This window comes from Scyliorhinus torazame, chromosome 11 (genome assembly GCF_047496885.1).
Source record: "Scyliorhinus torazame isolate Kashiwa2021f chromosome 11, sScyTor2.1, whole genome shotgun sequence".
In the NCBI taxonomy this organism is placed as follows: domain Eukaryota; kingdom Metazoa; phylum Chordata; class Chondrichthyes; order Carcharhiniformes; family Scyliorhinidae; genus Scyliorhinus; species Scyliorhinus torazame.
In genome coordinates, this window is record NC_092717.1 from 233,355,355 (window position 1) to 233,379,405 (window position 24,051).

Here is a 24,051-nt window from a genome sequence, read left to right on the forward strand (position 1 = left end):
AGTTGTCTTCCCATTTTAGGTGTATTTTACAACAAGAGTATCAATGCAAGTACAGAATGTCTTGAGCTCTTTTTTTAAAACTCTTAAAGTTGCTGCTTCATAGTGCCAGCTGTTTTTTTGTAAAGCTTTTGATCTATTTTAACTGCAGTAATGTTTTGCCTTTTATCCAAATTCCTTATTTTAAAACTTGAAGCACAGTTCTTCTCACTGCCAGCTCCGCAGAGCCAACTCCTCTTGTTTCGTTTCACTCTGTACATTTCTTTTTTTAAACCTTTGACTCTGCCGGCCAATTTTGCAGGTTTGTTTTTCTGCGTCTGTCTTTCAGTTTCTTTAACGCACCGAGCCTCTTGTAACTGTCCATCTTTTCCGATTCTACATGACTCAGGGTCTGGCAATACCCCGATATCTCAAATGGGTCTATTCTCCCAAAGAGAGGCATTCTGGTGAGTATTTTTCTTTTCACAGACTTTGACTAAAACAGATACTCACAGGTGTCGGGCCAGAGGCAATGTCAGGATAATCTTATACTCGACGCCAAAATATAATGGGGTACTTTCACAGACTTTGTTAAAAACTCAAAAGGACTTATTAACCAGAAGAATTGTACAACAGCCTACTGCAGTCTCATTGTCCTACATGTCTATCGAGCTCCAACCCCAGGGGTGATTACCCACCTCTGAGACCCAATCGGTCATCAAAGCCATGTGACCCTTACTCTGCAGTGTTGCTTTGAAGGGGACAATCACCACAGTAGTCCAGTAGCATAGCCACTATGCATAAGCCCCACTTTGACAGCAAACTAATCAATCTAGTTTGATTTTCCTGAATTTTTGCCGCATGCGGAAGTGCGGAAAATGGAATGGAGAACTGCTCAGTTGGATCTCTGTCCGCTCTATCTGTCCATTTTACCTTGCCGAAGACTGTCCAAGGTGAATCTGACTCTCACTTTTCAATTTCAGCTGCTGCTCTCTTCAGCTTAGAGATAAAATTTGTCTCATTATGCGTTCCCTGGTATTTCACCCCTGTCCTATTAATCGGCATACGTGACTTGCCTTACAACTGCGTTCCTCCAATTCTGGCCTCTTGAGCAGGCTCAATTTTCACTATGCTTTCAACTGCAACAGCCCGAAAGTCTGGAACTTCATCCCTAAATCCTTATCACCGCACTCCACCCCCATCACCACGCTCCCCCCCTCCCTCCCCAACCTCGCTCTCTTCCTTTAAGATGCTCCTTTATGCTACTTTTACAAGACCACAAAGGAGCCCACAGTGAGAAGTTCAAATAAGCTTAGTTTATTTACAATAACTATTTTGTACAGCACACGGGTCTTGCCTGGCCGGCATACAACTATGCATTGTTCAGTGGACCCCCCGGCCCTTTGTCGGAGGAGCTCGTGTTCTGCAAGCTTCACGGGGTAGTTAATTGTTCCCACCCCCTGTAAGATACTTGTGGGTGGGGTGTAACACCTACCTCTTTAATCAAGCTTTTGATCTCCTACTACTATCTCCTAATAAGGCTCTGTGTCAAATTTTGTTCCAACTATAGTTTGCTACGTTAAAGGTGCTGCACAAATGCAAAGTTGTTGTTGTCACCCTGAGTGACAATGCCAGAGATCTGCCTGCCTTTGTTAAGATCACCAATGGTCCCTTTTCCACTTAGATTAATCTTGTCTTGTTTTTCTGTAACTGATCAATAAAACCGCTCCAAGTTGTGTTTCACAGTTCTGATGGGAAGTTTCAACAAGACACAATTATATCTGAGGTAAAATTCTCCAATAAAACTTGTGAAGTGGACTCCTAAGTGCTGTTGAGAAACTATAATTCCTTGTTTCAGTTCTGCTAAGTGAAGAGTTGAGCGTCCTAACAGCTTTTGCTGAATATACACTGTCGGGCTCCTGGCACTAATTAATTTTTAATCGTCTCATCAACACAGACAACAGAAACTCGTTTCTAAAGTGGATGTTTATTTTTCCCCTCACCGCGAACATCCATTTATTGCTTCGGGAAGGATCATTAGAGCCTGTTGACGCCAGAAGATCACATGACATCGATCATCATGGCCGATTAGGGGGACACAATTAAGCTCCACATAAATGTCAGATTTGGAAAGGGTTTTATAATTAGGAGATTTCATGAAGCCAGTTGTTACGAGTGACTAAATAGAAGAGGCAAAGTACTGAACTGTGACCCCCCTCCCCAACCACGACTCATATGTAAAGGCTGCAGAGTCTCTCATTAGCAGTCAGTCAGAACCCTCGGACGGTGGAAAATGTCGACTTGAAGAACCTATTGGTTTTCTCTTTAAATAAAAAGAGTAGCAGTCACAGATTCAATGTTCACTGTGCGTATTGGATGAGGGTGACAGGTTAGACGCAGGCCCTGGCAGCCTTCATAGATAGCTGCGAAACAACTTGTGGCGTCATATTGCAGAAGAGCAAAAGAGTTCCGTCTGTTCTCCTGTCCTGGAATATAAAGGGTTAATAGCTATTAGGCCAACAGCTCGAACACATCATCAGCAACTTCAGATCCCGTGTCACAGGAACTCAGAGAGAGATGTTCCTCGAAGAAGCCTTGTACACATGAACGTTCATGGTAGCACAGTGGTTAGCACTGTTGCTTCACAGTGCCAGGGTCACAGAATCGATTCCCGGCTTGGGTCACTCTCTGTGCGGAGTCTGCACGTTCTCCCCGTGTCTGCGTTGGTTTCCTCCGGGCCCTCCGATTTCCTCGCACAAGTCCTGAAAGACGTGCTGTTAGGTGAATTGAACATTCTGAATTGTCCCTCCGTGTACCCGAACAGGCGCCGGAATGTGGCGACTTGGGGCTTTTCACAGTAACTTCATTGCAGTGTTAATGTAAGCCTACTTGTGACAATAAAGATTATTATAATACTTGTTTGCAAGTTCCTTGATGCCTTGTTTCCAGTGACCTCTCTTAAACACACACTGGGACCTTTTTTGAAGATTCTTCATGGCCAATATTTATCCCTCAACGAACAGCATAAAAATGATTATTGGGCCATTATCATGTTGCACTTTATGGGCGCTTGCTGTGCACACACTGGTCCTGTAATTCATACATTACGTGAACGGCCACACTTCAAGAACACTCAATTGGTTGTATTGAGCTTTGGGGCACCCTGAGGTAGTGAAAAGCATTATATAAATGGAATGTCTCATTTTATTGGTTGATGATGGACCAGCCATGGTGACAAGCTGTTTTGGGATGTCATATTATGTGGAGGTAGTGACATTGACACAACCCAGACAAATAATCTGGTATCAGCTATTGCAAGAGGTTTGGAGTACTGCTATTGCTGAGATGACACCCGGGGTGTTATGCACAGTTTGGATCTTATCGGTCTCCTAATCTAAGGAAGGGTACGCTTGCCTTAGAGCGGGTGCGGTAAAGTTTCACTAGATAGAGACAGTTGCCCAATGGGGGGAGACTGAACAGAATGAACTGAGTTGAATAGAACTACAGATTTGTTACAGCACAGAAGGAGGCCATTCGGCCCATCATGTCTGCCGGCTCTCCGAATGAGCATTTCACTTAATGCCATTTCCTTCTCCATCTCCCTTAACCCTGCACATTCTTCCTTTTCAGATAACAGTCCACTTCTCTTTTGCATGCCTTGATTGAACCCGCCTCCAGCGCACTCTCAGCCGATGCATTCCAGACCTTAAAACCCTCGCTGCGCGCGAAAGTGTTTCCCCATATCTCTTTCGATTCTTTTCGTCAATGACGTTAAATCTGAGCCCTCTATCTGAACACCTCACCTGATTTGGCCAGGCTATCATCGGAACCAAGGTTCCTCACCCATGAAACCATTCTTGTGAATTTTGCTTCACTCTCGCCAACTTCTTCACATTCTTCCTAAAGTGTGGCACCCAGAATGGGGTGCAGTACTCCAGCTGCGTGAGTTGTACAAGATCAACTCACCTCCTTGTTCCTGTACTCTGTGCCCCTATTAATGAACCCCACGATACTATATGCCAGCGGTTCCCAATCTGTTCCTTTATGCGGACCATAGATCATCATCAAAAGTTTTTGAGGACCACAGCATACGCAAGCTGTTTAAAATATTATTTTTAACATAGCCTCTGGCTGAAGGAAGTCAAACTTATATATCAACGGGTATTGAAAAAAAACTATTTTGAACAGTATATGATGCCCACTCACAAATACATTGCGGATTATATTACAGAAGGATGTTTGTGAAGCAAATTACATTGTTACATTATTATGCACATCGATTATAATACATACGAGGTACACGTAATTGTATTTTTCTTTCCACGGACCACCTGCATTACTCTGGCAGAGCACCAGTCTGTGGACCACAGGTTGGGAACCACGGCTGTGTGCTTTGTTAACCACACTCCCAATCTCTCCTGTCACCTTTCATTGCCTTCTGCACCTGGACACCAGGTCCCTCTGACCCACAGCCCCTTTAGAATTATACCCTTTATTTTATGCGGGCCCACATTGTCTGAGATTCAGAAGGATAGCAGGTCATCTCATTGAAATGTTTAAAATCCACGCAGGGCTGACGGTGAAAGGCCGTTAGGGGCTGATTTAGCACAGTGGGCTAAACAGCTGGCTTGTAAAGCAGAACAAGGCCAGCAGCGCGGGTTCAATTCCTGTACCGGCCTCCCCGAACAGGCGCCGGAATGTGGCGACTAGGGGCTTTTCACAGTAACTTAATTTGAAGCCTGCATGTGACAATAAGCGATTTTCATTTCATTCAGTCATTCTCCGGCTGAAGAACCTAGAACGAGGGAGCAGCATCTCAGGGTAAGGAATAGCCATTTATGGCTCAAATGAGGAGAAATTTCTTCACTCGGAGACCTGTCACCTTTTGGAATTTTCTCCCTCTATGGAGGGCTCCGGATGTTCAGATTTTGGTGATAGCTCAAATCGAGATCAGTGGATTTTTGGAAATTTAGGGAATCAAGGGTCCAGATTCTCCGGTTTTGAGGATAAGTGTGGAGAATCCATGATTTATTACATGGGAAAAATCAGCCTCGCCCCCGTATCGATGCTCCCACTGGTGAGGGGCTAACAGCTGTGCCACGTAAAATGTCCGTCCCTCACACAATAAATGGCTGGAGAATTGCCGGGGACTTGGCCGCACGGCGCACGGCGATGATCAGCCCATCAGTCCACAGTCCATGGACACAGTCCGCAGCTGCCATGCTGGATTCCCGCACATCTGGGACCACACATCCCCTGCGCCATCGTGAACCCGGCCCATCGGTGGCGGAGCATGGGGGGGGGCTTTCAGGTGATGTGCTGAGGTTGTCCCAACGGCGTGCGCCGCGCACAGCAATGACACCGTTTCAGAGGGGGCGGAGCATGCGCAAGCCGCATAAAACAGGCGGCACCCCCAATTCGGTCGTAAATAATGAAAATCCCCGTCCGATAAGCGATTACGAAATCGGCATCGGGAAACCGAGAATCTCGCCCAAGGACTCTGGAGGTTTGTTGGGGAAGAGGAACTGATATTGGCGATGGTGGAGCAGACTCAAGGGGTCGAATGGCCTACTCGTGTTCCTATTCCATCTGTTCATAAGCTCCATTTCCTTAATTAACAGGAACCGAATGTGCTCCACACTGAGCTACTAAATTGAGTTCAAAGATAATTTACTACATTGAACAGCTGCCGACTTTAATCTTTCTCACTCACATGCATTCCATCGGCCAGTGCTTTGCAGATCAATATATACTCATATTTAGTTACTGGAGAGATCATAAAATATTTTGCAATGCTATAATGGGTTAAGTTGTGTAAGAGCTGGAACATTGCGGCCTGCCCTTGTGCAAGAAAAACAAATTTGCAAATCATTTGTACCATTAACATTTTAAGTAGAGTCACCGGATTTCTGATATTGGTTTAACGGGCCACCTGAACTGACAACGTTAACAGGTCTGCATCACAAAGCTAGCAGCCTCTTAACCAGCTTCTTCCTTCACTCTTTCGAGTGCAGAATCGTGAAATGCAATTAAATTGACTGAAATTACACAACGTAATAACGGCAACCCTGGCATTAATTTTTATGATATTTTACAGGAATTTCTGGGATGAAATTCTCCGTTATCGGCGGAATGTCCGCCGATCGGTGCAAGAAACGGCGCAAATCCGACTTGCGTCACGTCGGAAAAATGGGTCGATAGTCTCCGGCCCGAAATGGGCTAGCAGCGACGTAACGGGATCCGCGCTTGCGCAGTGGTTCACGCCGTGCAGCGTCATACGCGCTGCACGGCGTGACGGCTCATAAGGCCGCGCTGCTCCCCCCCACCCGACCGGAACACCCGACCGCAACACCCGACTGGATGGCTGGCCGTCGCTCAGCCCCGAGGTTAGAGTCACGCTATGTGGAGGCGCTCCAGGACGCGGTGGAGCAGAGGAGGGACGCCCTGTATCCCCGTTCGCATCCCCCACCCATGTAGAGGCCTGGGGGCCATCGGGCACCCCGAGGGAGGAGGAGGTGGTGTGGTCTGTCCCGGCTCCCTCTGTAGGGGAGGTCCCGGTACACCGCGACACCTCGGACTCCCCCCCCCTTCCGTCCCAGGTGCATCGGGTGGGCAACGGGCAGGACAGGCTGGCAGCTCGCCATCCCAGTCGCCCGGGCCGCAGCCTGGCCCATCTAGGCCAGGACGCCCCAGGAAACGGCCGCCAAAGGGATCCAGTGTCAGAGGGCAGGAATCACAGGAGTCCACCTCCAGTTCTGCTGTACCGTCTGGGGAACCACGTAGACGTAGTCAAAGGGCCCGTAAGGCTAAACAATTAGACACTGAGTAAGTTGGCACGGGTGCAGGGCACAGATGAGTTTTAGGCGCTAGGGCACATGCATGAACTCCTTTGGTTATTAAAGTCAATGTTACACCTACCGAAGCTGCCTTTGTGCTCTGTCCAAAGTGTGCGGGGGTGTCATGTACGTTGAGCGCAAGTGTGTGTGTGAGGGGTGGTCTTACCTCAGCCCCAGGTGAGTCTGCCCCCTTCCCCCTGGGCCGCCATCAACATCCCCCGGGCAGAGGACGGGACCGTGCGCTGCAGTGTCACAGCCGCATGCAGGGATGGTCCGGGTGGATGGTGGTACTGTGGCCATGGGTCAGACATAGTCCAACGATGTAGAGCCAGGAGCTCATCGCAGGGCGGGTTGTCATCATCCTCCATGGCCTGCGATAGACACGCGTCCACCCGCAACTGTGTGAGCCCGGCCCGTTGTGCCGCAGGTGGATCGGCAATGGGGGGGCGTGGGGGGGTGGTGTGCATGCGGGTGGGGTGGGTGGGGTTGGGGAGGGGGGTGAGGGTGCTGGGTGGGTGGATGGGTGGGGGGTGTGGGTGGTCGGCTGTTGCCATGGTGTGCGGTCTGTGGCCATACTACCCGATTCCCACGCCCATCTAGTCAGTGAAGCGGGCGTCTATCAGTCTGTCCCGTGCCCGCTGGGCCAGCCGGTAACGGTGGACAGCCACCCGCCTGTGTCTACCCCGTCTGCCCTGACCATTGCCCCCATCCCCCTCATCTGGGGAGGACTGGGCCTCTTCCTGCTGCTCCTGCACTCCGCCCTCCTCTGCCTGCGGCACATCGCCCCTCTGCTGGGCTATGTTGTGCAGGACGCAGCACACCACAATGATGCGGCCGACCCTATCTGACCACTACTGGAGGGCGCACCCAGAGAGGTCCAGGCACCTGAAACGCATCTTCAGCACGCCAAAGCACCTCTCGATCACTCCCCTTGTCGCTACATGGGCATCATTGTAGCGGTTCTCCGCCTCATTGCGTGGCCTCCGTATAGGCGTCATCGGCCACGATCGCAATGGGTAGCCCCTGTCGCCCAGCAACCAGCCCCTCAGCCGGGGATGGCGTCCCTCGTACATGCCGGGGATGGATGACCGCGACAACACGAATGAGTCGTGTACACTGCCTGGGTGACGGGCGCAGACGTGCAGGATCATCATGCGGTGGTCGCAGACCACCTGTACGTTCATCGAATAGGTCCCCTTCCTATTAGTGAACACGGCCCTGTTATCTGCAGGTGGCCGCACGGCGACGTGCATCCCATCGATCGCGCCCTGGACCATGGGGAACCTGGCAACGGCAGAGAAGCCCACGGCCCGGGCATCTTGGCTGGCCCGGTCCACGGGGAAGCGGATGTAGCGGTGCGCCATGGCATATAGGGCATCTGTCACTGCCCGGATGCACCGATGCACCGATGTCTGCGATATGCCGGACAGGTCCCCACTCGGTGCCTGGAATGACCCCGTTGCATAAAAGTTCAGGGCCACCGTAACCTTGACGGACACGGGGAGAGGGTGTCCCCCGCCAGTGCCACGCGGTGACAGGTGTGCCAGCAGGTGGCAGATGTGTGCCACGGTTTCCCGGCTCATCCGGAGTCTCCTCCTGCATTTCCGGTCCGTGAGGTCCTGGTATGACTGCCGGGGCCGGTACACACGGGGCGCCCTCGGGTGCCTCCGTTGCCGTGGGGCCGCGACGTCCTCCTCCCCCTCCTCGTCCTGTCGGTCAGGTGTCCCTCCAGCCTGGGCGGCTGCCGCCTGCCCCCCTGCGGCAGCCTGCGCCGCCTCTCTGGCACGCTCCTCCTCCTCCTCCTCCTCCTCCTCCTCCTCCTCCTCATCCAGGGCAACATAGACATGAGTGGCTGCCACCACGGCGGCCAACATCGCTGGATGATCTGAAAACATGACGGCCTGGTGCGGGGGAGGGGAACGACGACATGTCATCATTGCCCATATCCCCTCCTCCCCCCAGCCAGGTGGCATGGACCGCATGGGTCCAACTGTTGGAGGCTGGCACCTGGCCAGGTGGACCAACTCACTTACCCTCCCATCCTCCTCCTCGGCACGGACCCCCCCCCCCCCCCCAACCTCCACCCCAGCACGGACCCCCCCCCCAACCTCCACCCCAGCACGGACCCCCCCCCCCAACCCCCAACCTCCACCCCAGCACGGACCCCCCCCCAAACCCCAACCTCCACTCCGGCACAGACCCCCCCCAACCTCCACCCCAGCACGGACCCCCCCCAACCCCCAACCTCCACCCCAGCACGGAACCCCCCCCAACCCCCAACCTCCACCCCGGCACGGCACGGACCCCCCCCCCAACCTCCACCCCGGCATGGACCCCCTCCAACCTCCACCCCAGCACGGACCCCCCCCAACCTCCACCCCAGCACGGACCCCCCCCCCAACCTCCACCCCAGCACGGACCCCCCCCCAACCTCCACCCCGTCACGGACCCCCCCAACCTCCACACCAGCACGGACCCCCCCCAACCTCCACCCCAGCACGGACCCCCCCCAAACCTCCACCCCGGCATGGACACCCCCCAACCTCCACCCCAGCACGGACCCCCCCCCAACCTCCACCCCAGCACGGACCCCCCCCAACCTCCACCCCGGCACGGACCCCCCCCAACCCCCAACCTCCACTCCGGCACGGCACGGACCCCCCCCCAACCTCCACCCCAGCACGGACCCCCCCCCCCAACCTCCACCCCAGCACGGACCCCCCCCCAACCCCCAACCTCCACCCCGGCACGGCACGGACCCCCCCAACCTCCACCCCAGCACGGACCCCCCCCCCAACCTCCACCCCGGCACGGCACGGACCCCCCCCAACCTCCACCCCAGCACGGACCCCCCCCAACCTCCACCCCAGCACGGACCCCCCCCCAACCCCCAACCTCCACCCCTGCACGGCAAGGACCCCCCCCCAACCTCCACCCCAGCACGGACTCCCCCCAACCTCCACCCCAGCACGGACCCCCCCCAACCCCCAACCTCCACCCCGGCACGGCACGGACCCCCCCCAACCTCCACCCCGACACGGCACGGACCCCCCCCCCAACCTCCACCCCAGCACGGACCCCCCCCAACCCCCAACCTCCACCCCGGCATGGCACGGACCCCCCCAACCTCCACCCCAGCACGGACCCCCCCCAACCTCCACCCCGGCACAGCACGGACCCCCCCCCCAACCTCCACCCCAGCACGGACCCCCCCCAACCTCCACCCCAGCACGGACCCCCCCCCAACCTCCACCCCAGCACGGACCCCCCCCCAACCCCCAACCTCCACCCCGGCACGGACCCCCTCCCGGCACTCCCCCGGAGCCCAGCCTACTCTAACCGCCCCCCGCGCCGCACACACACACACACAACCCGAGACACACCTCTCCTCACGCAATCAGACTGCGGCCACGCCATTGCCTGCCCAGAGCCAACCCCCCAGGCCGTCACTCACCTCCACGCTGGTCGGCGTGAGCCTGGAGCACCGGGTCACGCCGATGAAAAGGAGGTTTGATTCACGTCGACGTGAACGGCCATCATGTCGACGGGACTTCGGCCCATCCAGAAGGGAGAATATCGGCAGGCCGAAAATCGGCTGCCTTGCGCAGACCCGTGACATTCTCCGCGGCAGCGGCGCCATTAACGCCCCGCCGACTTTTCTCCCTTCGGAGACTTCGCCGGGGGCGGGGGCGGGATTCACGGCGGCCAACGGCCATTCTCCGACTCTCTGGGGGGGGCGGAGAATGACGCCCCTGTTTCGGTTTCGCCTGTTAACATTGATATTTAAAACGTGGAAGCTGAGCAGAGTGACAATATCATACAATCACTGAATTTATGATTGTCTCGGTTTCTTCTTGATGTTATTTGAAACAGATGCTGGTAGTTAGTGCCTGTTCATTTTAAACAGGTTAATGTCTCTTCCGATCAGAGCTGAAATTTGAGAGCAGCAAAGTGATTGTTCATATGGTAATCTCAAATGGTGTCATTTCAAGGCTTATATGTGTGGAGACTCATAATTAGAGAGTGAAGATTCTTTATTTTATTTTAAAATGGAAATAAGAACAAGTGGACCCTTGGCTTTGTAACTGGACACACAGCATGCAAAAAGCAAGGAGGTTGCAGCAAACCATCCCCCAAATCACCTCAGTGTTCAGTTGTGAGCGCTACACTTTTTGAATGCTGCCAAAAGGCCTGAGAGAGGCTAAGGAGGGCAGGTGGGGTGTTTCGGGGGTGGGGAGGGTTGGGCCGGGTGGGGGGGCGGGGCGATTTACAGAATGACACCAGGGGATGAAGAGAGACCAGAAACGTTCTTCTTAGAACAGAGAGCAGGTTAATGGGAGATTGAACAGATTGCTCAAAATGATGAAGGGTTTTGTTCGAGTGGGTATGGAGAAACTGCGTGCGGTTTTCAGGAGGCTCTCGGTGACCAGAGCGCATGGTTTGAGCAGGAGGAGGAATAAAATGGAAATGAGGAGTGTGGTGGGTTGTTCCAATCTGGAATGCACTGCCTGAAAGGAGATAGAATCAGATTCAGCAGTAACTTTCAGAAGAGAAGTGGGATATATACTTGCAAAGGAAGACGTTACCGGGTTAGGAGGACTGAGCTGGGGAGTGGCACTAATTGGGTAACTCGGGCACGAAACACTGCATGTTTGTGTGAACGGCACTGCACAGACAATACTAAATTATTCATAATTTTAAACTATCAGTGAGATGGTGGATGTATTAAATACGACAACGGAAACTGGACCTGAAGAGTGGGGGGTCACCCGATAAATGATCGTCGAAGGAATGGAATTGTCATGCTAGTCATGTTTCAGACTTCTGGAGCCCCCCCGACTGATCTTTTTGGATATACCTTTCAGGAATCATCAGAACAGCTCTACCTAACATGGACAGGGAGGCCAAGGATCGCTACCTGCTGGTTATTCAAGCAAAAGATATGGTTGGACAGATGGGAGGCTTATCTGGGACTACATCGATCACCGTTACTCTCAGTGATGTCAACGACAACCCACCTCGCTTCTCACGCAGTAAGGAACTGTATTAATTCTCCATCACAGCAAACTATTCATCAAGCTCTCGCTGTGATATTTTCCTGCTTGGTGAGGTGAAACAATAGATGGGATTATGCACTGCATGTTAATACACAATTGTCTTCTTTCATGTCGTTGTCACTTTCTGCTCGGTTCCATAGAAAGTAGGAGCAGGAGGAGGCCATTCGGCCCTTCGAGCCTGCTCCACCATTCATTGCGATCATGGCTGATCATCCAACTCAATAGTCTAATCCTGCTTTCCCCCCATATCCTATGATCCCCTTCGCCCCCAAGTGCTTTAGCCAACTGCTTCTTTGTTCATTGTTTGTCCGGCAAAGTTTGACTAAGATCAATGTAACCCATGAAAAGGTTGGCCAGATCTCAAGTGTGAACTGAGTTTCCGCCATCTTCTGCTCACATTAAAAAAAAACATGGAGCTCAAAACCAAACCGTCCACAAAACTGGTCGCACCTTCCCAGATTACATTAATCACCAGTGTAACCTTATGCTAATTGCGGTCCGATGCAGGCCTCAAGCTGCTTCATTTGGATGCCAAGACATGAAAAGGCCCATGTTAAAAGCTTTTGAATGTTTTTTTCCCCCCAATTTACTTAGGGACTGACAACTGTACCCCAATAGCACAAGGAAAAGATTCTGTACAGACCTTAAACCACTTTGATGGGGTCGATGTGGTGGCACGGTGGCACAGCGGTTAGCACTGCTGCCTCATAACACCAATTCCGACCTCGGGTGGCTGTCTGTGTGGAGTTTGCTAAATTGTCTGTGTGGAGTTTGCTAAGGTGGCCATGTTAAATTGCTCTTTAGTGTCGAAAGACGTGTAGGTGTATTCATGGGGATAGGGCAGGGGGGGTTAGGGTGCTCTATCGGGGTTTGGTGCAGACCTGATGGGCCGAATGGGCTCCTTTTGAACCTTAAGGATTCTACGATGGAGAACAAAAACAACAGAAAGTAAGGGCAGCCCTATAACAAAGGGAAGCCCGTTTCTTCTCCGATGAAGCTGCCCGGCTTGCTGAGTATTTGCTGCATGTTTTGTTTTCATAAAATGTTAGCCTGGCTGGAGAAATGTTGTTTCTGCGAGGGATAGGATGGGATTGCTGGGAGAGGGTGGGGCAGGAGTGCGATGGGGATGGCTTGGGAGGAATGGCATGGGATAGAGGTGGCCTGGGAGGGAGGGGATGGCCTGTGAGCAGGTGGCATTCAGGCGTGGGTGAGATGACAGAATTGGTTAAGTGTGGCAAAACTGTAGAGGCAATTATTTGATACAATTTATTATTCTTTATGCTAAAAATGACAGCTCACCAGATTTGGGGTGGCACGATAGCACAGTGGTTAGCACTGTTGCTTCACAGCGCCCGAGACCTGGGTTCGATTCCCGGCTTGGGTCACTGTCTGTGTGGAGTCTGCACGTTCTCTCTGTGTCTGCGTGGGTTTCCTCCGGGTGCTCCAGTTTCCTCCCACAAGTCCCGAAAGACGTGCTTGTTCGGTGAATTGGACATTCTGAATTCTCCCTCTCTGTACCCGAACAGGCGCCGGGATGTGGCAACTGGGGCTTTTCACAGTAACTTCATTGCAGTGTTAATGTAAGCCTATTTGTGACAATAATAAAGATTATTATTATTATTATTGAATGGTCAGTGGAATTAAAATAATACATCAGCAATGATTCTATAGAAGATGATTATGATAACAATTTATGTCCTCCAGAGTTTCTATACAGTCAAACGGCAATGGACAAATCAGACTCAAGAAAGGAGCAGTTATGACGTTCCTATGAAACTTGAATCTTAAAACAAGGACTTACTCAGGGTACAAGATTGGTAGTTAGGAAGCTGTTTCCTTTGATGATGGATGCTGCAATTATATCAGGCAGATTTTAAGGAAATATAATGTTTATTCCTCAAATTATATTGAGCCAATCAGATGTAAGCCAGATTTTTCACCTCAGGATATTACAATCCTGGACTAGACCCTGACCGAGGCTAAGATGCTAGACAGAAACCCCAATATTTTATTTTAATTTTGTAGGACTGGGAGAAAAAATGCCTCGCATTTGATATCACAAAGAAATAAGGATGCAGTGTATTAAACCATCTAAATTACCAACACAATATTAAAATATCTTTAACCTCACAACAGAAAACAACTTACAATTACCTCTTAAACAATGTTAATAGATGCAGTGACACAGTAACCCTTAAGGGCTGGTTTAGCTCAGTGGGCTAGACAGCTGGTTTGTGATGCGGAACAAGGTCAGCAGCACAGGTTCAATTCCTGTACCAGCTTACCTGAATAGGTGCCGGAATGTGGCGACTAGGGGCTTTTCATAGTAACTTCATACTTGTGACAATAAAAGATTATTATATTACAACTGCTATCTTTAGTCTCACTCAAACAACAGAACCATCTCAGCTCTCAATCCACTGTTAAATACAATCAGCACTCAGGTATACCTGCTTTACTTAGATATTCATTGTGAAAAAGAAATATTTTGACACTGCTTCAAAGAAAAAATCTGAATCCTGTCAGAACCATACAGAAAATCTGGCTGTATTTCTTCAAAAGCTGTTTCAGCTCACCTTTTGAACAGACCATTCTGAACTGCATGGAAAGAAGCTGCTAATCTGTCTACAGACATATCTTTAACTGAACTGCTGTGAGAGCAAAATGGTTGACTTCTGCTCACAGCTTCATTTAGACCTCTACTGAAACTCTGCTTTCCTGCAAAATGCCTGATACCTTAGGTCCATCCAGTAATTACACCATCTTACCCAAATGAAACCTAATTAACTCCACAGGGAATCCCCCTTAATCCAAACAACATTGCATTAGCCCAGGCTTTTTTACGATGCTTTAATTGCACCTCCGGCTCCAAACTTTAGTTGTCTTTCAACTAAAACATGACTGCAGCAGTCACACACACACTAAGAACACAAGAACACATGAACTAGGAGCAGGAATAGGCCACCTGGCCTTTCGAGCATACTCCGCCATTCAATGAGATCATGCTGATCTTTTGTGGACTCAGCTCCACTTTCCCGCCTGAACACCATAACCCTTTATTCCTTTATCCTTCAAAGAACTGTCTATCTTTATGTTGAAAACATTTAATGAAGGAGCGTTAACTGCTTCACTGGGCAGGGAATTCCATAGATTCACAACCTTTTGGGTGACGAATTTCCTCCTAAACGCAGTCCTAAATCTACTTCCCCTTATTTTGAGGCTATGCCCCCTTGTTCTGCTTTCACCCGCCAGTGGAAACAACCTGCCCGCATCTATCCTATCTATTCCCTTCATAATTTTACATGTTTCTATAAGATCCCCCTGCATCCTTCTAAATTCTAACGAGTACAGTCCCAGTCTACTCAACCTCTCCTCGTAATCCAACCCCCTCAACTCTGGGATTAACCGAGTGAATCTCCTCTGCACACCCTCCAGCACTAGTATGTCCTTTCTCAGGTAAGGAGACCAAAACTGAACACCATACTCCAGGTGTGGCCTCACTAACACTTTATACAATTGCAGCATAATCTCCCTAGTCTTAAACTTCATCCCTCTAGCAGTGAAGGACAAAACTCCATTCACCATTTGCCTTCTTAATCACCTGTTGCACCAGTAGACCAACTTTTTGCAACTCATGCACTAGGACACCCAGGTCCCACCGCACAGCAGCATGTTTTAATATTTTATCATTCAAATAATCATCCCTTTTGCTGTTATTCCTACCAAAGTGGATAACCTCACATTTGTCAACATTGTATTCCATCTGCCAGACCCTAGCCCATTCACTTCACTTAAAGTAACCCAGGCTTTTAACCCTCACTGCACCAAATATGGATTGTACAATATATCTGTAATTCTACGTTCACCACAAGGAGAAAACGGTTCCCAAATAGACTTTGATAAAATATGACCATAAACAAGTCACACGGTCAGGCTCTTGCCAAAATTTGCATCAATATTCCTCGGCCTGTTTTTACACATGGACAGCTTTATGCAGTTCTTTCCAGAGTGAGACACTTGAAGCCTTTTGTGACCGTCTAACTAGAAATCCTGTTTTTCAAAATTCCTTCATGAGATGTGGGTGTCGCTGGCAAGGGCTGCGTTTGTTGCCCATCCCTAGTTGCCCTTGAACTGAGCAACTTGTTCGGTCATTTCAGAGGGCAGTTAAGAATCAACCATATTAACGACTGCTATTGCAATAAAGAAACATTTTTACCGCAAATGGTTTTTTTTTAATAGCTTAATAACAATAGTAACTTCAAAACTTAGCTATGTCATTCTCTGTGGTTTACTCCAGATTAGATAATAACACCATAAGAAATAGGAACAGGAGGAGGCCATTCGACCCCTTGAGCCTGCTCCGCCATTCAATCCTGCCCTTTCCCCGTAACCCTCGTTTTCCTTCGTGATCAAGGCTCTTCAGAATAGTAGCAGTGCCGTTTTTTGCTTTACCAGCTGAGGAAAGAGGACTGAAAACTGAACCAAACCTCTGATTGAGACACATGAGCTTGAAATATTGTGCAAAGGCGATGGCCCTACCCCGCTGCCCGGCATGTTAGGGACGAGCCCACCACTACATGGCCGCGAATCCCCAATCTGATTTTATGGCAATGGGGCTTAGGGTGAGGCTTCCACCCCCCCCCCCGCCATCCCCCCCCACCGCCATTCCCCCCCACCCACCTCCACCCACCCAACTGGGAGGGAGTGCGACCTCTGAGAGCTGCCGGACAAGCAAATGGCTGGCAGCTCTCTCCTGCCCCATCAGCGCCACCAGTGGCCAGTACTGGGACTGCGAGAGCTAGGCAAATTGTGAAGTGGGGGGGTTTCCATTGGGGCTGGAATGAAGAAGGTGGTGATGGGGAGGGGTGGGAGGGCCAGTGGTGGTGGCGGGGAGAAAGCATGGTTTGGGTGCACCTTATAGAGGGGAATTCCATTTTGTTGAAGTTGGTCAAAGATGACATGACAGCTTCGCTGCTGGTAAAATAAGTGGGCATTGAGGACGTTAATTTGCCCAAGGTTAGACAAACCTGCCTGATGCTTCCCCCCACCACGGTGGAAGTGGGTAGACGACAGACACAGCGCACCCACCATGCCACCCAATTTTGAGCTGCCCTCCTGCCAGCCCATTCCTGGCGAGGTCGGAGTGCAAAATTACAGACATAGATTGTGATAGAGAAACAGAACATTACACATGTTGGAAACATGTGTTTAAAAATCACAAGATGCTGGAAAAGACTCAACAGGTCAGGCAGCACCTATAGAGGTCAAGGACCGTTTCATCGGAACTGAAAGAAGTTCGTGATTTAACGGTTTAGAAGCAAATACAGAGCTCACAAGATGTGGGTGGGGGAGAAGACCACAGGAAAGAGCAAAAGAGAAGGAAGGCCTGTGATGGTTTGCAGACAGGGATGATTAAATGGCAAAGATATGATGGTGTGTGGCAACAGGGGGGCCCAGGGGGGCAGTAATGGAACAATAAAACAACAAATGTGTCAGCGGAGTTGTATGTGGTTTTGGAATGTCATAATTTTGGTGCACTTGATGTCTGTTTTGTTAAATTTTGAAATTCCAAGATGAATAAAACAGAAGAGTGAGAATTAACAGATTGAAATGTTGCTGATTCGACCATTCAAGCACAATTTTGGACTTCAGCCCATATGTTCACGTGAGCCACCTTTGCGCTTACGTTTGAGATTCCATTGTCCTACATTATATTGGATTGGATTGGATTGGATTTGTTTATTGTCACGTGTACCGAGGTACAGTGAAAAGTATTTTTCTGCGAGCAGCTCAACAGATCATTAAGTACATGGGAAGAAAAGGGAATAAAAGAAAATACACAATAGGGCAACACAACATATACAATGTAACTACATAAGCACTGGCATCGGATGAAGCATACAGGGTGTAGTGTTAATGAAATCAGTCCATAAGGGCGTCATTTAGGAGTCTGGTGACAGTGGGGAAGAAGCTGTTTTTGAGTCTGTTCGTGCGTGTTCTCAGACTTCTGTATCTCCTGCCTGATGGAAGAAGTTGGAAGAGTGAGTAAGCCGGGTGGGAGGGATCTTTGATTATACTGCCTGCTTTCCCCAGGCAGCAGGAGGTATAGATGGAGTCAATGGATGGGAGGCAGGTTCGTGTGATGGACTGGGCGGTGTTCACGACTCTCTGAAGTTTCTTGCGGTCCTGGGCCGAGCAGTTGCCATACCAGGCTGTGATGCAGCCTGATAGGATGCTTTCTATGGTGCATCTGTAAAAGTTGGTAAGAGTCAATGTGGACATGCCGAATTTCCTTAGTTTCCTGAGGAAGTATAGGCGCTGTTGTGCTTTCTTGGTGGTAGCGTCGACGTGGGTGGACCAGGACAGATTTTTGAAGATGTGCACCCCTAGGAATTTGAAACTGCTAACCATCTCCACCTCGGCCCTGTTGATGCTGACAGGACATTTGTACAGTACTTTGCTTCCTGAAGTCAATTACCAGCTCTTTAGTTTTGCTGGCATTGAGGGAGAGATTGTTGTCGCTACTCCACTCCACTAGGTTCTCTATCTCCCTCCTGTATTCGGACTCATCGTTATTCGAGATCCGGCCCACTATGGTCGTATCGTCAGCAAACTTGTAGATGGAGTTGGAACCAAGTTTTGCCACGCAGTCGTGTGTGTACAGGGAGTAGAGTAGGGGGCTAAGTACGCAGCCTTGCGGGGCGCCGGTGTTGAGGACTATTGTGGAGGAGGATTCGGGGAGACAGTAGCTTCGTGGTGTTGTCACTGGAGTAATAATCCAGAGACCCAGGGTAATATTCTGGAGACCTGCGTTCGCATCGCACCACAGCAGATGGTGAAATTTGGAATCAATAAATATGTGGAACGATAAAAGTCGAAAGCTGAACCATGAAACCATTGTCGATTGCCGTAAAAACCCATTTGGTTCATTAATTTCCATTAAGGAAGGAAATCTGCCGCCTTTACCCGGTCTGGTCTATATGTGACTCCAGACCCACAGCAATGCCCTCAGAGATGGTCAATAAATGCTGGCCCAGCCAGCGACATCCACATCCCATGAACAAATTAAAATTTCAAAGAATAAATGGACAATGTAATATCATATGACGGTGTTAAATGCTCTGGTGCTAATATCGGAAAAGCCAGGGCACCGATTTCTAAAAGTTTACTTACGCGCCTTCGGGCAAAATAACACACTGTTTCATAATTATTCTAATGTAACAATGCCCCACATTTTCCCCAGACCGGTGCTCGTGGTTTGGTGAAATTCGTGGAATGGCACTGAGATTCTTGCTTTTTGACTTAGTTTTTTGCACTGATGAGGTGAAAGAAAGTAATGTGTCAGCTGATGCTCCCATTACTCAGTGGCAGGAGAGTCAGCGCTATTGAATGCTCAGATCATTAATCATCCATTGAGAAATACAGTCAAGATCAGCCGGGGATTTGCCAGTGAGAGTCAACAACATTTATGGCCAAGTCTGGGAATATTCAGGAAGCCATCTTCAGAGAAGTTAAAATTTCTCTGAAGGGCTATGATTGGCACAGAAAAGGAATCCCCTCCAACATCAGGTCAGAAGTGCGAATGTTTGCTGATTACTGCATAGCACCCTTCATGACTCCTCAGATGGCATCTGACAGCTACTGAGGAGGTGCCCGCACACAGCAATACCTTGACTGTATTCAATGGCAAGATTTGCCCCACACAGGTGCTAGGCACTGAGCATCTCCCTTTTACAATGCAACTACTGCTTATAAACCAAACACATTTGTTATAAATAATGGTCATGTATTTTTCCAGAGAACAGCAATTAATATAACGGGAATATTAAATGGAGGGAAGGAAGTTACCTCTGAGATCAGAAACCAAATAGAATAGTTGGATCACCTAATGATGTACCATATCATTATGGCACATGATAGAATGGTGGAGCAGACTCGATGGGCCGAATGGCCTAATTCTGCTCTTATATCTTATATGCCTTGTAAATAATTCAGAAATAGCAGCCATCTCGTTTTGATATTATTTTTCCTTAGTACCCATAATGTTTCTGACCCTTTGATTAATTACATTTCTCCCATCATGCCATGGGCAAAAGGTCGAGGGAACGCCAAGTCTGCAAAAGCAACCTTTTTTTTGCAACTGCTGATCCAAATTTAATATTATCCATACCTTTCGTAAGAAATCGTTAAGAAGAAATAAAAGGGTCCTTAAAATCGTCAACCTGGGATTTGTTGATATATTAGTTTTAATAATTAAGGTCAGAGAATGGAGTGCTCCATTTTAGAGTCAGTGCATTACAAGAATGAAAGCGTGTCTCGAAAGAGTGTTACAATTGAAGGAACCTGATAAACAATTGTTTACAGCAATACAAACCATTGTCTAGGCAGTAGGGTACGAGGGGAAATTTTAACCTATCGCACCAGATGAAAGATCTTTAGGATGAGGTAGAATGCTGATTTAACGCCCCCCCCCCACCCCCCATTGCCCCCCCCCCTCCTCGACCGGCCTATTGCACAATATTACTCAGTGACTTCAACAAAGATTAAAATCAGGCAGGGTGGTGTGGTGTTCTTCGTTGCTAAATTCAGGATGGTTGGCGTAGTGTTCACAAAGACCACAAAATAGCTTGAACTTAAACAAAGCTCTAAATTTATTAACACTACTTAATTGGATTCGACATTTACTCCTATATAATATACAGTTGATAATTAACATATAATCTACACTCATCTGCTACTAATCTCTACACTGTTATATTAACTGTGATCTGCTCTCAATCACACTATCTTTCCATCAGTCTGTACTCTAGCTTTCTCCTTCACTTCTCTCCCCACAAGGCTTAGCATCAATATCTTATGTACTTGTAACTCTAGCTCCCTCTAGTAGTTGATCTAGACATTTCATTAACCCTTGCAGTTTTTACATTTATGATAATGTCCTAGTGGAACACCCTCATTGTGCCCAATCGCGTCGTTTCCTGACTGGTAGGATGGGTTAAAATTGTAACTGCTCCAGCTAATTTTGAGCAGGGCTTGGGGTTTATGGACCCCAAGGCGGACAGCGGGAACTGGGTGGCGTATTCCCTCCTGCAGGAAAACTGCCCCCATTTAGTGAGTGGTGGGAACGGGCTGACGTGGGAACCCGCTAGATCATAGGTTCATTATTGAGCCACTTGAAGGCCATCATCCCTGATCCCACACGGATTTAATACTGGAATCGGGATTCCCCTGAGCTCCCGGGGCATTTCCTGTGCCTCCAGTCGGGTTTGCCTGTGTCTTCCCATCAATTCCCTCCTTCAAAGGTCTTTGGATCTGGAAAGACTTAATTACCTGCAAATGCTCGCATTCAAAGCACTGCCTTGCATCTTTGACTTTGTCTATATATATATATGTTTCTGGAACCCACCTCTTCATTCACCTGAGGAAGGAGCAGTACTCCGAAAGCTAGTGATTTGAAATAAACCTGTTGGACTTTAACCTGGTGTTGAAAGACTTCTTACTGTCCCCACCCCAGTCCAACGCCGGCATCTCCACATCATGGCTCTTTCAAAGGCACTTCGGTGGCCGATTTGAGGGACCCCGCATCGAGAAGGGGGGCTGCCTAGTGAGAGCTACACCCCCTTGCTCTTGCGTCCAAACTCTCCTCCCGGTCCCCCCCGCCCCTGTCAGCGACTCCCACCCTGCGATACCCCACAACACCCCTGACCCCACTCACCCGTCTCCAGGAATCCAGTGTATGATCGGCGGAGACAGCCTCACTGAATTACAGGAAGTGACCACTGCTCCACAATGGCAGTGCCAGCAATGGGGAGCTGTCAACCTCTGATTGACTGGCAGCTCTCGGGGGGGCAGGATTTCCACCCGACTGTGGAGTTAATTCTGTGGGAAGCCCGACAGGTCCCACTTAAATACCTGATTGTAGTGTCGGACACGACACCATTAGCGACACGGCGCTGCCACGGGTGGGCTGACCCCACCTCCCAGAATCACAGAATTGTTACAGTGGAGATGGAGGCCGTTGTGTCTACACCAGCATTTACCATAACTTCGACCGGGATTTCAGCTATCTGGAAGGAAAAGATGACTTTACACCTGAGATTAACAGTTTTGATGAAAAGACATGAGGCCAAGGCAGGTGGATGAAAATCGGACACAGATCATCCAAAATCCCAGTGAATGAGAGAACTGGTTTGACTGGCGGAATTGTCCACTCTTGTTCTGAAGCTGGGCCCGTCCGCCTTAGAGCAGGAGGAGGTTAAGGGATAGATATACATAGAAACATACATAGGAAATAGAAGCAGGAGGACGCCATCCAGCCCTTCGAGCCTGCTGCTCCCGCCATTCATTACGATCATGGCTGATCAGCAAGTTCAATACCCTGATCCCGCCTCCCCCCCCCCCCCCCCCCCATGTCCCTTGATCCCTTTAACCCCAAGAGCTATATCTAATTCCTTCTTGAAATTACACAATGTTTTGGCCTCAACTACTTTCTATCTTTCAATTTGCACCCATTTAAATGATAATCTGCCTTCCTCTTTTTTACTACTGAAGCGGATAACCTCACATTTATTCACATTATACTGCATCTGCCATTCATAGGCCCACTCACTCAGCCTGCCCAAATCCCACTGAAGCTTCTCTGCATCCTCCTCACAGCTCACCCTCCCACCCAACTTTGTATCATCTGCAAATTTGGAGGTAATACATTTAGTTCCCTCGTCCAAATCATTAATATATAATGTGAACTTTTGGGGTCCTGCTGTTCCCCACTAGTCACTGCCAGCCAATTGGAAAAATACTCATTTATTTCAACCTTTTGTTTCTGGTCTGTTAACCTATCCATCTCAAGACACTAGGCGCAATGCCATACCCTTTAACTTTATAGTAACCTGCTATGTGAGGCCTTGTCGAAAGTCTTCTGAAAGTCTAAATAAACCACATCCACTGGTTCTCCCTGGTCAACCCTACTAGTTACATCTTCAAAGAATTCTAGCAGATTTGTCAAGGATGATTTTCCTTTCATAAATCAATGCTGATTTTGATATCCATGCTGATTTTGTCTGATTACACCACTGCTTTCCAAATGCTGTGCCCTGAAATCTTTGATACTGGACGCTAGCAAATTCCTTACTACCGACATTAGGCTCACTGGTCTGTAGTTCCCTATTTTCTCTCTACCTCCCTTTTGAATAACGGGATTACATTCGCTACCCTCCAATCTGTAGGAACCATTCCAGAGTCCAAAGAATTTTGGAAAATGACCACCAATGAATCTGCTTTTTCTAGGACCATCTCCTTAATTCTGGGATGAAGATTGCCAGGCCCTCGAGATTTGTCCACCTTCAATCCCATTCATTTCCCCCAAACCATTTCTTTACGAATACTAATTTTCTTCAGCTCCTCACTGAAACTTGTAATTCTCAGAACTTTTGGAACATTATTCATGTCTTCCTTTGAGAAGACAGAAGCAAAGTACGAATTTAGTACAAACCATTTCTTTGTTCCCTGTTATGAAGTCTCCTGTTTCTGACTGTAAGGGGCCTACATTAGCTTTTATCAATCTTTTTCTCTTTGCAGATCTGTGTGACAGTGGTATTTAAGTTTTGAAGAGATTTGATAGAGTAAATAAGAAGAAATTGCTGCCACTCACGGCAGTAACTGGAGGACACAAAGAGAGTTGGCAAAGGTGCCAGAGGCGGAAATGTTATCTTTTATAAAGGGAATTATCCTGACAAGAATCCATTGCATGACAGGGAAGCAGAGTCCATAATACATTTCAAAATATATACTTGAAGGGAAGGATTGCGCAGGATGATGGATATAAAATGGGGGATTGGAATCAATTGGAAAGCCCTTCCAAAGAGTACAGGCATTACTGGACCAACGGGCCTTCCATGCTCTACCGTTCGATGATTTAGTGAATGTTACACACTCCTGAGTGTTGAGGTGAACTGAGATTTTACAACCAAGGTCATTAACCGGATAATCATTGTGGAGAGCCAACTTAGCCCTCAGTTGGCTGGACAGCTGGTTCGGGATGCAGAGCGAGGCCAGCAGGCGTGGGTTCAATTCCCGTACCGGCTGAGGTTATCCTTGAAGGCCACACCTTCTCAACCTTCCCCCTCACCTGCGGTGTGGTGACCCTCAGGTTAAATCACCGCTGGTCAGCTCCCCCTTCAATT

General features: G+C 49.1%; 1 protein-coding gene across 3 annotated transcripts in view; it reads left to right on the forward strand.

Moving 5' to 3' along the window:
* Positions 1-24,051, forward strand: part of LOC140385854 (cadherin-7-like) — a 451,440-nt gene that overhangs the window by 326,814 nt on the left and 100,575 nt on the right. For all 3 annotated transcript variants that reach the window (XM_072468447.1, XM_072468445.1, XM_072468446.1), the window contains one exon: positions 11,678-11,845. In XM_072468447.1, the coding sequence (XP_072324548.1) occupies positions 11,678-11,845 (168 nt within the window). The remainder of the gene's footprint in view (positions 1-11,677; positions 11,846-24,051) is intronic.